The sequence below is a fragment of the Mastigoproctus giganteus genome, chromosome 1 (genome assembly GCF_048544385.1).
Source record: "Mastigoproctus giganteus isolate SK-2022 chromosome 1, ASM4854438v1, whole genome shotgun sequence".
Lineage (NCBI taxonomy): Eukaryota > Metazoa > Arthropoda > Arachnida > Uropygi > Thelyphonidae > Mastigoproctus > Mastigoproctus giganteus.
This window is the reverse complement of record NC_143575.1, coordinates 7140034-7156719: the sequence shown is the minus strand read 5'-3', so window position 1 is coordinate 7156719 and position 16686 is coordinate 7140034. Positions and strand designations below refer to the sequence as shown.

Below are 16686 nucleotides of genomic sequence, written 5' to 3'. Positions count from 1 at the left end.
AAAAAAAACCACCAGCCTCTGAAATTATTTCGGATAACTGACTTCCAGATAACCAATGTTCTACTGTACTTGAGCTGTTTCTGATTACATTTATAATTGTTCAGTTTGGTAAGAGGATTTGTTTTTTCTGCAAGTATGAATAATTTTAATTTTAACTGTTCACTCTACAAATTGAATTTGTAAATTACACAGTTAAATCTGATTGTCTTTGATGGCTTGCTTTTGTCAGACACCAGATTTGACTTTTATTTTTTTCTGCATAGTCTCTTGTTAAAGTTCTAGTTCTTGATGAACAGAAGAGGTATAAAATGCAACAATTAACTTTAATTAATGATTGTTTTGACATTTTGGAATTGGATTTAGTTCTCTGGAGAAAGAACATGGACATACAAACAGCATATTTTGAGGATTTTGAATTTATAATTCAAGTGTGTGATTTTATTTTTAAGTGTCAACTTGAAAATAAAATCACACACTTGAAAATAAAGTGACACTATGCTGCTGCAACAGGATCTATGCTGCTGACACGGAAAATATCAATTTGATTGTATCACATAAGACCTGCTGCAACAGGATCTGGAAAGGTTGAGCAGATGGGCTGAGAGGTGGCAAATGAAGTTTAACATTGACAAATGTAAAGTACTACATATGGGAAATAGCAACCCCAGAGCAACGTATCAACTCTGTGGTACTACACTGACAGTGGTAGAGAATGAAAGGGATCTGGGAGTGATTGTGCAGGCAGATATGAAGTTCTCTGAGCAGTGCAGATGGGTTGCAAGAGTAGCTCATGGTGTATTGTCAATGATATATAGGAATTTTTCTAGCAGGGATAAGGAGGTGATTATTCCCTTGTATAAGGCAATGGTCAGGCCACACCTAGAGTACTGTATACAGGTCTGAAGGCCTCATTTCAAGAAGGATGTAGAGCTTCTGGAACGAGTACAGAGAAGGGCAACAAGATTAGTGAATGGAACAAAGGGGTGCTCTTACGAAGAAAGGCTTAAGTTTTGCAAATTACAGTGTCTGGAGACTAGGTACCAGCGAGGTGATCTGATAGAGATGTATAAAGCCGTGAATGGTTTGAGCATGCTCAATGCTGATGGGATTCTTCCTCTTGCTCAGAATAATCACCTGAGAGGGCATAAATTCAAATTTAGGAAAGACAGATGTAGGATAGACGTGTGGAAATTTGCCTTTAGCCAGCGGGTGGTGGTTGGTGGAACAGACTTCCATCCCTTGTCGTGGAAGCTGATAGCCTAAATAAGTTTAAGGCTCAGCTGGACAGGTATTTTGAACGAACAGAGGAGTGAAGTGGAAGTGGTTTTTTTTTTTTTTTGGCTGATTCTGCATAAGCTTGCTTTCTTGCATCAAATGCCTCTACTAATGCTAATATGTTCAGAGACGGACTGGGTCAAAAATTCTTACTGGGGAAAACAAATGTTACCGGAGGTAAGAGTGCAATATTGAAAATCACGCCAGCCTCCTCCGGCCCACCTGGGTTTCCCCGGTAAGTCTTATGGCCGGTCGGCCTCTGTATATGTCAGTGGAGACATAATGAAAGGTGTCATTCTGCTTTTCGGGTTGAGCATGTAAAACAGCACCCAGTATTTTCATCTTTTTCTTTGTGAGAGGTGAAGATTATGACAATAGTCTGTCAAGCAAAATTATGAGCAGTACACTGTGTTATTTTAATTGTCCACTATGTATGAACTCTGGGAATTAAATTTTTCTCTTCCATATGTCAAGAAAACTAATATATTTTGTACAGATTAATTGGCCAACAGTCAATCCAAGCTGGTTCACATTTGGTGAGTATGGGCTTGGCACACCCAGGGTCCTGAGCTGGATATCATCATTCTTCTCTTCTTTGGTGATTCCCTTTTATCTCTCTCTCTCTCTCTCTCTCTCTCTCTCTCTCTCTCTCTCTCTCTCTCTCTCTCAGGGTAGTTCAGACATTTTATTTTGGCTAGTGCAACATAAGCCTCAGGTTTCCTTGCACCATATGGCTAATAATAATAAATAATAATAAGTTTTAATTAATTAATTTTTGAGGTGTCTTCGCATATATTGGTGTAATGCAGGTATAAAAAAAAAAGCAGGGCTATTTTATTTTATTATTTTAAAATAAAATAGTCCTGCATTTTTTTTTTTATTTTTTATTTTACAGTATCAATAATATATATATATATATATATATATATATATATTCGATAATATATAACAGAGCTATGGTGCTCAATATGATCTACGTTGATACCAATATTTGTAGAAGAATAATAAGAGAAATTTACAATGTGATACATAGAACACTCCGTATGATACTCTTCAGAATTAAAACGAATAAAAGATTGATGCAAAATGATTACAGTAAAAAATCAATTGAACACAATTCAAAAATTAGCCAAAATTCAAAAAACAATTTTAAAAAATTAATTAAGAAATCAATTAAAGTTAATCGTACATTTTGAAAAACTATTTTCCTTCCTCAATATGATACGTAGAACATTTCTGCATGATACTCTCCAGAAATTAAAACAAATAAAAGATTAACACAAAATGATTATGGTAAAAAATCATTTTTCAAAATTTAACTTTAATTGATCTTTTAATTTTTTAAAATTGTTTTTGTAATTGTGTTCAATTGATTTTTTACTATAATCATTTTGCATCAATCTTTTATTTGTTTTAATTTCTGGAGAGTATTATACGGAAGTGTTCTACTTATCATATTGAGATAAATTTCTCTTATTCTTCTACAAACATTGTATATCTGCCCAAAAATGCGCATCTCGCCAATGAACTCAAAATAATTGCATTCATTTAATGTATGCTAGGTGTCTGTGATAATGGCAGGCACCCTTATTAAGTATTCCAGGGAAATAGTTATATTCGAGTAGTTAAATTTTTAAAAAAATTAATAATTAATAAAACAATCATTATTAAAACAAGAAGTGTTAAAATTATTTTATTAGGAGACCTTGGAATTCCTAAGTTGCTGCAATGTGGGAACCTTCAGAAATCAGTGATGGGAATTGTAGGCTGGATGAGCAGTGGCGGTACAAAGTCTCTGTTGCACACAGATTCAGTAGATAATATTCTCTGTGTTCTAGATGGAATGAAGCAAGTGTTTCTTATCAATAAGGTAAAATTGTCAAAACTATTAATTAGATGATTAATTTTCTCTTATGCAGTTTTAACATCTGTTTTATAGATGAAAGCTGTACTAATGTGTTTTGTAGTCTGCTTATTTATTCCTTGTTGCTGCCTTCATTTCTTGTGACAGTGTTAGTTTGATTGTATTACACTGAAAAGTTGCTTTCAGTGTTAGGCTTTGTAAAAATCTATTCCTAGATAAATCAATAAATTTGTTAATTCAGAAATCAGAACTGTTTTCAATTCCCACTTCATTACTGCAGTATATAGAAAAATGCTCTTTAACCATTATATAAGTTATCGGATCTTTTATCATTTACATTACAAAGACTTTGTACTTATAATGATTTTTTTTTTTTTTTATTTTATTTTTAACACTTTTTCATCTGAAAATGTAAGAGTTGCTAACTCCAATGTTTTACAATTGGTGAATATATTGAAGGGGTGATCATATTACATTTTTTCTTTCCTTTTTTTTTTTTTTTTTTTTTTATGAAAACCTCACATGAAAGGTATCAAAGCCTATAGTACTTAGTACCATGCATGAGTTAAAGGAGATGTTGGGGGGGGGGGGATGCTGGAAACTTTGCTCAGGAGACTAAACATGGATTTTACCACTTCATGCCTTCAGTAAGCAAAGTGATTTCTTGCTTGCACTGACCAAGTGAAAAGAACTTAATTAGTAAGTGAGAGAGTAAACACAGTAACACATAAACTGACACATGGCACAGATATTTAGGAGATAACATATATTAAATTTAGCACCAATAATATAGTACTATAATATAATAGTAATATACTTACTGATACTAACAACTAGGTGGTAGTTGATTCTCATCAACCAGTGCAATACCACCACTTTGCTTATTGGAGATATGAAGTGGTAAACCTAATAATATTATAATATAATAGCAATATAACACTAATACTTACTGATACTAACAACTAGGTGGTAGATATTTCTCATCAACTGGTGCAATGATTGAAGAACCGCTGTGAGATCAGGATTTGGTTGCATAGTGATTTCTTGTTTGCACTGACCAAGTGAAAAGATCTTAATTAGTAAGTGAGAGAGTAAACACAGTAACACACAAAAAACTGACACAAGGCACAGATATTTAGGAGATAACATATATTAAATTTAGAAAATACAGAACATACATAGAAGCTTTCGGCTACTGTATGTAGCCTTTTTCAACTAATTGAGCACTGGCAAGCGGTTGTTATGTGTTGTAGCTGACCTTTGAATATGTAATCACGTGAGGTCACAGAGGAGGGGAGAGTGGTTTACGGGTAGGTGTGAACAGTGACACGGGCGAGGAAGAGAGAGAGGTCAGGAGAGGAGAGGGAGAAGCAAGAAGGGAGACGGTTGACTGCCGTTGTAGGTGGCTACCAAGCTCGTGGACCATGATCTTTGAGCCTCTCATAGTCCACGAGCTCAGTAGCCACCTATGATGGCTGTCACCCATCTCAACCGTCTCCCTTCCTGCTTCTTCCTCTCTCCTCCCCTCTCCTGACCTCTCTCTTCTGACCTTCGAATATGTAAGCTTGTGAGGTCACGGAGGAGGGAAGAGTGGTTTGCGGGTAGTTGCGATGGTGATATGGGCGAGGAAGAGAGAGGTCAGGAGAGGGGAGGGGAGAGGAAGAAGCAGGAAGGGAGACTGTTGAGATGGGTGACAGCCGTCGTAGTTGGTTACTGAGCTCATTGACTACGAGAGGCTCAAAGATCATAGTCCATGAGCTCGGTAGTCGCCTACAACGGCAGTCAAACATTTCCCTTCTTGCTTCTCCCTCTCCTCTCCTGACCTCTCTCTTCCTCGCCCGTGTCACTGTTCACAACTACCCGTAAACCACTCTCCCTTCCTCCGTGACCTTGCGTGCTTACATATTCGAAGGTCAGCTACAGCACATAAAAACAACCACTTGCCAGTGCTCAATTAGTTGAAAAAGACTACATACAGTAGCCGAAAGCTATGTATGTTCTGTATTTTCTAAATTTAATATATGTTATCTCCTAAATATCTGTGCCTTGTGTCAGTTTTTTATGTGTTACTGTGTTTACTCTCTCACTTCTAATTAAGTTCTTTTCACTTGGTCGGTGCAAGCAAGAAATCACTATGCATCCAAATCCTGACCTCACAGGATTCTTCAATCATTGCACCAATTGATGAGAAATATCTACCACCTAGTTTTTAGTATCAGTAAGTATTAGTGTTATATTGCTATTATATTATAGTATTATATTAGTATTATTAGTAGGTTTACTACTTCATATCTCCAATAAGCAAAGTGGTGGTATTGCACTGGTTGATGAAAATCAACTACCACCTAGTTGTTAGTATCAGTATCAGTAAGTATATTACTATTATATTATCGGCGCCTCCGTAGCCAGGTGGGAAGGAGCAGCAGTGCTTAGCACACGCTTCTTGATTAGACTGGGGTTCGAGCCCGTCACCACCAAATACGGAGGATGTGGAAAGGTCAGAGAATGACCACCGCATATTCCCGGAGCAATATGGCCTTAGTTGCTAATGCTCCTAAAAAACCAAATAACAAATAACAACAGTTCCTAAAAACGAAACAACAACAACAACTATTATATTATAGGACTATATTATTGGTGTTATATTATATTAGTTTTAGTACTAGTAGTAATGTGCATGGGTTGAAGGGGTTGGGTTGAGGGGGGGAAATGCCAGAAATTTTGCTCTTGAGACTGAACATGTTTCACCACTTCAGGCCTCCTATAAGCAAAGTGGTGATATTGCATCGGTTGATGCGAGTCAACCTAGTGTTAGTATTATATTATAATACTGTATTATTAGTGTTATATTTTATTAGTAGTAGTACTAATACTAGTTGGTATTAGTTTTAGTAGTATCATGCATGGGTTGAAGGAGATGGGAATGTTTAGTCTCCAGAAACTTAGCTCTGGAGACTAAACATGGGGTTCACTTCTTCAAGCCTCCATAAGGAAAGGTTTGGTATTGCACTACCACTTTACTTATTGGAAGCTTTAAGTGGTGGTACTGAAACAGCAATTCTGGATAAACATAGAATTAATATCAATAATCTCTTCAGTTTTACTAATCTTTGAGATTATAAAACTGTTTGTTCAGTATGATTTCTTGCGTTACATTAAGTAAATTTATTAAAGTCTCCTACAATTATGATTAATTAATTACTTCTCTGAGAGTAACATTTAGTAAGTATGAGAATCATATTTAAGCATGATAATTAAAGCAATTGTGTTCGACTACAGCTTTTTTTCTGGATATTACATGAACAGCATAGTATGTCAGTAATGTAAATATATTAAAGGAATGGAGCATAGGCAAAATTTCTAGTAATAACTACTACTACCGCTTTTAAGATGGAAAACAGTGATGTGCAAATTGATGCACATATGAAGAACAGTTTAGGACTGGACTGCAAAGTTTGACAACTAGATATCTAAGGCTCACAAACCTAAAGTAATGAACTCATTAGTGGCAGGATGCAGTACACACAAAAGCATATTAGTGTCAACTGCTACAATGAAAGTACCCACATACATCAAAGATGTATGTGGGTACTTTCATTGAAGTTTTTGTGGCATTAGTTGGTTTCAGTGAATACAAGCTAGTGTGTGAAGTTTTCATGCCTCGATTTTTTACACTTGCAGTCAGATTTTAATACTAGTTCTAAAAAAAAACTGGAATGGTGTTGGGTTTGAAGATCTGAGTATGTGTGCTGGGAAATCTGACCCGAGGGCTGTTCAAATTGCTGCCCACAGGCTACCCGCTCCTACATGTTGTGCTGCCCATGGCCATGCAGGCAGCCTTCAAGTGTTATGCATCCTCCCAAAAGTTTAAAACTAGCATATCACAAATATAAATTCGCTTGGAAATATAACTTGATCAGAGTTTGTTAATAAATCATACTTGCCTGTTTCATAACAAGCAGCCTTTGTGGTGTACTCTGCCTACATGACACACCTGGCCCATCGACATGGGAGTGATAGTATCCCTGCATCACGGAATTCTTTAGGTTGGGTTTGCAGCCACTAAAGAATATCTTCCTGCTGCTGCATTGATGGTAGACTTCTGTTCTCCTAAAAATTCTTTTACTTAGCCTAACACAGAAAGCTACTTTTGCTTTCTCCTTCACAGGCAAAAGTAAAGTTGAACTTCAAATAACTCCATTATCATACTTTTGCTCCAAACTTTAACTTTATATGGAGCAGAAATATGATGTTCTGTCTTTGTAATATAAAAGTGCCCTTTGACTAACTTACTAAGGAATGATCTAAATATCCAAAAAGGATTAAAATGTCTTATGTATAGTATTCCTGATTGAATAGTTAGTTTGCAGGTCCACGAAAACTTCTGGATCAGTTGCTAGACTTTTATCCTCCCAAAAATTCTTTTACTATTCCAAGGAGGCAAAAATCTGGAGCTACGAGGGGAGTTCAATAAATTATCTACCTAAGGTATTTCCCGTAGTTATATTTCAATGATTCATGATTTATCATGTTCCTATGTATCTCTATTTGAATCATACTAATTTTGATCCCACTATGTTTTTAAGTTGTGCTGCTGTAACAGAAAGGAGGAAGACACCTGTGTCAAATTATGGATTTGCTGAAATTGGAGCATTGTTCAGTCACCATACCTGAAAGGATGGTGACTGTGTATGGTAACAGTGCACCTTCAGAGTACCAGGTGAAATTCTGGTCAAAACAATTCAAGGTGGGGTAGAGAGTCCTTCAGAGATGATCCACATCCAGTAAGGCCTGTGACACCGACCACTCCAGAAATGTGCCAAGCGTTTACTTAGAATGACAGATGTTTAAAGGTCTCCCAAATCTCTAGACACATGAAGGAACAGTTATAACCATCCTCCATGAATATTTGGGTATGACTAAGGTCAGTGCAAGGTGGGTACCCAGATTTCTAACCACCGTGCAATTCAGAGTATGGTGTTGTGAGGAGAATTTAGAGCTTTATGGAAGGGATCCCGAAAATTTCATCTCCAGAATTATTATGGGTGATGAAACATGGGTTCATTACTGGGATTCTGAGACTAAGCGAGAATCAATGCAATGGAAGCACAAGAGCTCTCCCCAACCCAAAAAATTTCGGACACAACCTTCACCTGGCAAGATTATGGCCACCATTTTTTGTGATGCTGAGGGAATTTTATACATTCACTACTTGGAACACAAGTAGACAATCACTGGGGAGTCATATGCATCCCTACTGTACAACTAAAGGGATAGCATCAAGGAAAAATGCCATGGAAAACTTTCCAGAGGTGTGCTGCTTCTTTAGGACAATGCACCAGTGCACAGGCCACATGCTGTTGCTGCTTTTTTTGAGAGACTGTGACTACAGAATTTACCCATGCACCTTACAGTCTGCATTTGGTCCCCAGTGATTATTTCTTGTTTCAACACCTCAAGAAAAATGTTTGTCGGTGTCGCTTTGCTGATGATAATGAATTGAAGTTTGCTGTTTTGTGTTCTTTGGTGGACAGGACAAATAATTTTATTTTTCTGCTATTTCCTCATTGCCAACAAAATGGAACAAGTGTATTGAAATTCAGGGGAGTTATTTTGAAAAATAAAAAAAGATTTTTGTCTCTATCTCACTTCCTTCAAAGGTAGATAATTTATTGAATGCCCCTTGTATGACTGGATTGCCCAGGATCTCTCAACCCATTACTGAGTGCTGCAGTGGTCTTATTGGTAGTATGGGGCTGGGAATTCTAATGAAGCAGGCTGAGCCCCTTTCTTGGCCTTTATGCTGCAAAATAAAATTTGGAATGTGGTGTTGAATAAAGTTTGATAGTAATGTAGAGGTATGGGCATGTATACAAATCCATCCTAAAAAAAAAGTATGCTGCCTGATTATTCATGTCAAGTTCTTTCATATGGCTGTTATACATATAAAGAAACTATTCAGTGCATCTATACTCCCAAAAATCGTTTTTTTTTGGGGGGGGGGGGCACTGAAGAAAATGTAAGCAGAAATATGGTAGTGTAGACATGTTTTCTAGTGGCTGCAAAATGTAATTTGTAAAAAGAATTCCATGCTGTAGATACTAGCACTTCCACATTATTGGGACAATGTGTATATATAAGGAAAGAGTATGTTGAAAAGATTATGTTGCCTAATGTAAAGCAGGTAAGACAACTCATTGTCATACTGTGATCCAAATTCTGGGGGAAATTTGAACATTTTGCATCCTACTTTATAATACGTTTGAAGAGTAAATAATTCTCTAGAATATCTTTGGAAGAATATTCTCTGCTCAAATCACCAGTTTTTTTTTTTTTTTTAAATTAGGATCTTCACGAAGCAGATTATAATTTATAACTGGAATGAAAAAAATATACCATATTACATGATGTTCTTGAACCTAAAAAAGTTTGTGTAATTGAATAGGGCTGCAGAAGAGATTTTTTTCATTCAGTTTAAATCAAAAAAGGGTATATACTCATGACAGGAATTGAAATTTCTATATATTACAACCGTTTTCTATATTAAAATAGTTGATTTATATTTTGCTTCAAGTAACAATTAAACTTAACAAATTATTTCATTATAATTAAAAGTTTTTGCATTATTCATAACTTCATATTTAATTGCAAATTAACTTGCATATTTCTCCAGCCTCTAACGTACAAATCATAACTAAGTTTTAATTAATATATTCAGTAGACACTAATGGATAGCAAGCTCATTGACAATGAAATTGGAGGATATAGTTCAGTTGATGTGGATCAAGTGGATATGAATAAATTTCCTGCTTTAAAAGATATACCGTGGTATAATGTTACCATAAAAAAAGGGGACTGCCTTTTTATTCCATACAAGTAAGTATCATTATCAGAACAGCAATTTGTAATTCTGATATAATATAATTTCCTTGTACTGTATAGTAGGCAATCACTTATTCACATATTATCAAATTTCAGTAATTTTTATAATGCGAAATCTGAATTAATAGACTGCGAAAACAAAATTTTATTCCACGACAAATTAAAATTAATCACTTTTATCACATGAATGTATTACTGAAACCATAGAAAATATTATGTTTGCTAGGAACTACTCTTCCCTGTGTGTAAATAAAAATATGATAAATTTCTAGATTCATTAATTAACAACTGAAATTAAAATGAAGAATGAATGAGGCCATGTTATGTTAAGAAACTGGGTATATCCTTTCCATGTGTAAGCCTAATCACAAATTTCATTATTTAATGTAACATGCACTCCCCACCTTTCCTTACTACTGAATACATCATGAATAGTCAAACTAATAGAACAAAATTATCTATGAAAAGATCTAAACTCTCCCTATCCCCAAACACTTCCTTGTTCATTTCACAAATTATGCCTGAACTCAGTTCCAATCTTAATAATGTCCATTTCCATATACAGTCTGCCAAGCCCCACGTACTTTTTCTAACAGAATTTCAATTATCAGTTGATTTAACCACTACTCATCTCAGTTGTCCTAATTATTCACTGTGCAATTCCTTTCACTTTAAAGGTGGTACTTGTACATATGTCTGCTCTGATATTTCCTGTCAGAAACTTAGTAATTTAGAATCTCTTTTTGATCTTCTTGCGATCAAAAGGCGGCAAAGAGCAGGAGTAAGTTCAGGAGCACAGATTTTGAGAACAAGTGGAGAAATACCACCAGGACCTGGAGCTTTCTTAGCATCAAGATTCATCAAAATCCTTCTGACATCCTTTTGACGGAGGACCACAGGAAGCATTGAACGGAGCATGTTGGGAATGGTGGGAGGTGTTTTACCAAGATCATCAATACATGAGTTGGAAGAAAAATGGGATGATAGTAAGTAGCTTTATCCTTGGCTGAAGTGACAACAGAACCATCTAGTTTTGACAGAGGTGGGAGCAAAGATGGGTAAAAGATGCCACCAATAGCTTTGGCAAGAGACCAGAATGCTCGGCCCTCATTAGGGCAAGAAGCACGTTTTCTACTCTTAGCCTGTTCAAACTCTAGTTTGGACTGATTAATAACTGCTTTACAATTGTTGCGAGCTTTGGTGTAGGCAGAAAATGAAACTGAAGAATTAGAAACAAGCCAATTACGATATGCAACATTCTTCTCTTGAACAGCCTTAGCATTTATTGGAAAACCAAGGTTTAGATAAAGGACAAGATTTTAAAGTGGAGTGTGGGATAAAGGATTCCATTTTTGCAAGTTTGGATTATTGTTACAATAGAACGAGATATTATATTAAGTAAATACAAAGAGATTAAGTTCTTACCTGCTGATAGACTCCTCTTGCTGATGCTCCCAGAAACCTGATGTGCATACAGGCAAGAGGTGCTGCCAACAGTGAATTTACATGTAAGGGATTCTATAGATAGGAAATACAACAGAAGGAAATTCAAAGAAGCCTTTCTCATAAAAATGTTCAGAGCCTCAGTTATTAATAGAAAACAGGCAGTTGAGTTCAACCTGCAATATTTTAATTTTTTTAATAAAAAAAAATAGAAGAAATGAGAAACCCAGGAAAAGAAAATAGGCCAGTTGTCCGGAGGAGTAGCCCACATACAACCCCTTCCAGACCACCAGAACCAGTCTGCACATCAACCCTGATGTCCAGAGTAGGAGAGCAAAGGCAATCTCAGGAGTCCACTACACAAGAACTCCAAATCTAGGATAGAAAACCAGGCACAATTCTATTGGTTATTGCAATTAATCTCTCACCTTTAAATTAACAGCTGGCAGTGCCTCTTGCTTGTATGCACATCAGGTTTCTTGGAGCATCAGCAAGAAGAGCCTGTCAGCAGATAAGAATTTAATCTCTTTGTATTTACCTAATTTAATATCTGGTTTTATTGTAATAATAATCCAAACTTAGAATTGTTTATTTGTAAATCGTAATTGTAAAATCATAATATTCGTAATTGTAATGATAATAATGGCAATTGTAATCATAATATTGATAAAAGTAATTGTATTCAGATTTGTAACCCTTTCTATTTTTGTTCCCCCAACACCTTTTTTATTTGGTGGGTATCTGTAAGATACCTGAAACATTACCTTAATGTATAGTAGTTTTGTACCATTGCACTTCTATGCTTTCCAAAGTAATGGAGAAAGCCATCAAATGCCAACTCCTAAAGTATTTAGAAATCTTCCATCTCATCAGTGATCACCAGTATGGAATAATCAGTGTTGATTCACTGGTGATATACTGGCTTATGCTACCCATCTATGGACAAATTCAGTGGTAAAGTTTGGTGAAACTTAAGCAGTCACTCTTGACATTTCAAAGGCTTTTGATTGTGTTTGGCATAAAGGTCTTATGGTTTGTAATTGTTTACACTGTAAGTGTAAATGTTTTTTGTAATTGGGTATCCATTTTCCTCTCCAACTGTTCACTAGGTGATGATAGATGGCTCTCTATCTTCTAACATCTTCACTAATGCTGGTGTTCCCTGATGTTCATTTCTTCCTTCCACTCTTTTCTTCTTGTATTTTAATGACTTTCTTCCATTGACAGGAAATTCTATCCATAGTTTTGCTGATGATAGCACATTGCATTCCACTTTCCAGTTTGAGAAACCTTGCCCAGCATAAACTGCTTCTTGAATATCCACTACCAATTCCTTAAACGCTGATCTCCAGATAATTTGCCAATTGGGCAAAGATGATTTAGTTGATTTCAATACTTCTAAAACTTAGTCGTCTTATATCTCACCAAAAGGATTCTTCTGATCCTTTGCTTATTTTTGATGGCACTCCGATTTCTAGACAAGATTACATATCTCTATTAGGGATTATTCTGACTTCTCATCTCTCTTGGCATAAGCACATCACAAATATTCCCTTTTCTACATCTAAAAAACTAGGTTTTCTCTTTTGGTGTTACACTACTTTTCTTCCAAACAGCTACTCACTCTGTATCAATCTCAAATCCACCCTACCATGGAATATTGTTCCCACATCTGGGGGTGTTGCCTCAAAACCTCTCTGTCACCTAGACTCCATTCAGGAGGGCAGTTAAGTTAAGTAATGACTATAGGCATGCAGCCTATAGAATAGGCTGCATGCCTATTCTATAGATAATTCCATGGGCACTGTTCTTCTGAATTGGCTTCTATAATTCCTACTCTCTCTCTCTCTCTCTTCCAAACTGCACTGAACATGTTCCACAACCAGTCACAATCCTTTTACTGCCTACTTCCAAGTCATAGAGACTACCTTTATTCTTCCTCATTCCTTCAACTTCCATTTTTTTGGAACAACCTCCCTTTTTATATATTTCCTGAAAATTACAATCTACAGAAATTGAATCTGATATTAACAAGTATCTTCTTTCTCCTTCTCAACCTTTAACCCACACTCAGTACTAAATACTGTAGGTTCTAATACTTTTCTTGCTTGGGGTTTTTATTAAAAAAAAAAAAAAAAAATTGAGAAGGTAACCTAATTCTGCATTATGGTTTTCTATCTTTAATGTCTGGGGACACCAGGATGGCTCTTTGGAAATAAATACATTTATTCACAAATTGATCTAAAGTAAATAATAACATTTTTAATTGAATAATATCACCAAGAAGGTGAATCTGTTATTCATTAAAAACTAAGGCACTGTTGTTACTTGTTTTCCAACTTTGGTTCCATCATCATCAGACAATAGATAGGGCTCAATTAACAATCTTGTGTCAAGCTGTGAATAAATGTATTTAATAATACTATGAAGACAAATATGGTTATGTTTCCAGGACTTAGAGAAAAAGAAACACTAATTATTATGAAACAAATGTGGCAAATTAAAACTACAATTAGAGTCGTACTTGATAAGGTGCTGTTTTGCTACCTGCGTACCAAGATATCCTAATATATAAAATAGAATAAAATCATAAAATAAGAACAAGGCAAACCAACAATCATCATTAGCAGTGCAAATGCATGATCCTCCTCCCAAAATAAAATTGAATTAAATAAAAAAAGACAACAAACAAGAACCATCCCTTCACAGGACATCAGTTATTATGAACTAGAAAAGCATTGCATTAGTATTAACAGTGTTAAATGATGCAAGGAATTAAGCTTATAGAGCATCAGGGTGGGAAGAAATGCTACCCACCTCATCTGTCCATCCCCTCCAATAATTTGTATAATCTAGTTCTTCCTTAAATTTATTCAAACTACTCACTTCCACAACACCAAATGGTAATTCATTTCAGTAGTCAATTATTTTCTTGCTGAAAGCAAATTTTCACATATCTATCCTGCAGCCATCTTTTTAAAATGTGTTGTCCAAGAAATAATAAGGATGCCATCAGCATTTAGAGAAGCATTGTTGAAGGTGTTTGACATTATTGGATTTGATTCAGTCATCGCTGCAGAGACCATCATGACCATGATGATGGTCTTCAAAGAAATTAGGTTTTGCTACCTTTGGATAAGTGATTGTCTTCACCTTCTGTAATAATTTTAAATTCAATGTTTTCATACACTACAAAAAAAAAAAAGTAATTAGGACAGACTAACTACATTTGAAACATGAAAAGTTCTTGTGTTGCAAAGAGCTCAAAATCTGAAGTCTTGTGTTGTGTAGTAGCATTTTTCATTTGCACAGAATGCAATTGTTACTATACATAACTGGTAGATATGGGAACTGAGAAATACTAATTTTTTTCACAGGGAACATTCATGGATTAATCTGAAATATTAGGTATAACTTTTCAGAACTCTTAAAATTGCAGCACCTTGTTGCAATTTTAAGTTCTGAAAAATGTTACAGAATTGTGATGGTGAACCTTGTCCGGTACATGTGCAAAAAATACTGTTTTTCACAGCCTATAGGAGGGGTGAGAAATCGGTGGCAGTCCTTTTAAATTTTCTAATGAGAACTTTGTGCTGCATAATTTTGCACACTTACTAAATTTAGTTTTTACTCTTGGATGTGGCTGACAGACCATACAACAAATTTATCTTCATATATACTTTTTATAATGTAAACTGTCTTCCTACGCATGCCACTGCATGAAACAGAAGATATTTTTTGTGCCACTCAGAACATAAAATGCCAACTTAATGTGAGCTTAGCCTAGTGGTATTTATACTTAATCCTGCATTTTTTCCCTTTTCTTGATAATTAATAGAGATTTCTCAGATGTTAAATAGACAGAGAGGATACATTGAGTTTCAGCTACAAAGACAAAACAGTTAAGAGTGCAAAATGGCTAAAAAAATTGCTAGAGTTGAAAAAACTCTGCATGCCTAATTCTGCATTAAAAGATAAATTTAACACATTATGTACCTACCTGAGATTATATTTTAGGGAAAAAATGAAATAAAGAGATCATGTTTTATATAACATCTCAAATCGGTGTTTTCATTATCAGCAAAAATACCGATATTCTTCTTGATACTTTATCTTCTATGCCTTTTGCTGTTCCTGTGCTGTAGTGTGGCAAGAACAGTGCAACCACATTTGACAGTTATTTCTGCATGAAAAAAATATATCAGGGATGTCCAGATGTAGAATAGATCTGGACATTTGTCAGGAATATTTCACATATACTTTGTATGTTGATAATATAATTTTTCCTGCCATGCACTACTTTTCATATCAGCAATGCCATATTTAATGTCAGTCTAGTTTTACTGACTTGAAAAACTACTGTTGATAAAATCATGAGTGCATTTGAAGTAATGCAGTAGCATCCATAAACTCACCATGCACAAGAACAAAAACCAACTTCAAATTAAAGAAACCAGAATATAATCTAGTTAGTTCATTATTCATGGAAAAAGAAATCACAAAGTTGATTGTAAGCAAGTCTCCATTAGTAAAACAAGCTTGTGGCAATACTCTGCATTCTAGATTCACAGTAACATGATGTTTTTCAGGCCTTCCTCAGTGTTTTAGGAGAGCTGAGTGTGGTTTATTTGAATATTTATCACCAGTTTAGAAACCAGTCAATAATTTTACTTATTTTTTAGATTATATATTATTATTAGATTATATATTATAAAAGTAATCTTAGAGGAATATATTCTACTCAAAAATACCTTTCATTTTTTTTATGTGAACAGATGGCCTCATCAGGTAACATCCCATGGACGTAACTTGGCCATTAGTTTTTGGTTTCACCATGTCTTGTGGTTTAATAGCACTGACTGTGTGAACAAAACTTTGGAAGACATTTTTCCTGCAAATACATTTGACTTTCCTTCTGAGGAACAAATAATTCAGTAAGTTGATATGCAGTAAAGAATTTTCTTATTAATTTCACTCAGAATTAGTATTAGTAGGGGCAAATGATGTAAGCTTATACAGGGTCAGCAAATCCCTCCCCCCACATCATCTGTTTATCCTCTCTAATAACACTGGCCAACATGATTTTTACCTCCACTAATATATCAGCTTCTTGCAGTCTATTTTTATGCGCAGATTTCAAAAATAATTCTTATAATTTATTTTGTCACAATTTCTACATATACAGTTGTTTTTACCCATAAATTTTAGTATATCTTACTATA

General features: G+C 35.2%; 1 protein-coding gene across 6 annotated transcripts in view; it reads left to right on the top strand.

Moving 5' to 3' along the window:
• Positions 1 to 16686, top strand: part of LOC150090521 (bifunctional peptidase and arginyl-hydroxylase JMJD5-like) — a 153663-nt gene that overhangs the window by 126872 nt on the left and 10105 nt on the right. For 5 of the 6 annotated variants that reach the window (XM_090371318.1, XM_090371334.1, XM_090371327.1 and 2 more), the window contains 3 exons: positions 2976 to 3145; positions 9861 to 10015; positions 16240 to 16398. In XM_090371318.1, the coding sequence (XP_090227444.1) occupies positions 2976 to 3145; positions 9861 to 10015; positions 16240 to 16398 (484 nt within the window). The remainder of the gene's footprint in view (positions 1 to 2975; positions 3146 to 9860; positions 10016 to 16239; positions 16399 to 16686) is intronic. The other variant, XM_090371302.1, reaches the window with a different exon arrangement.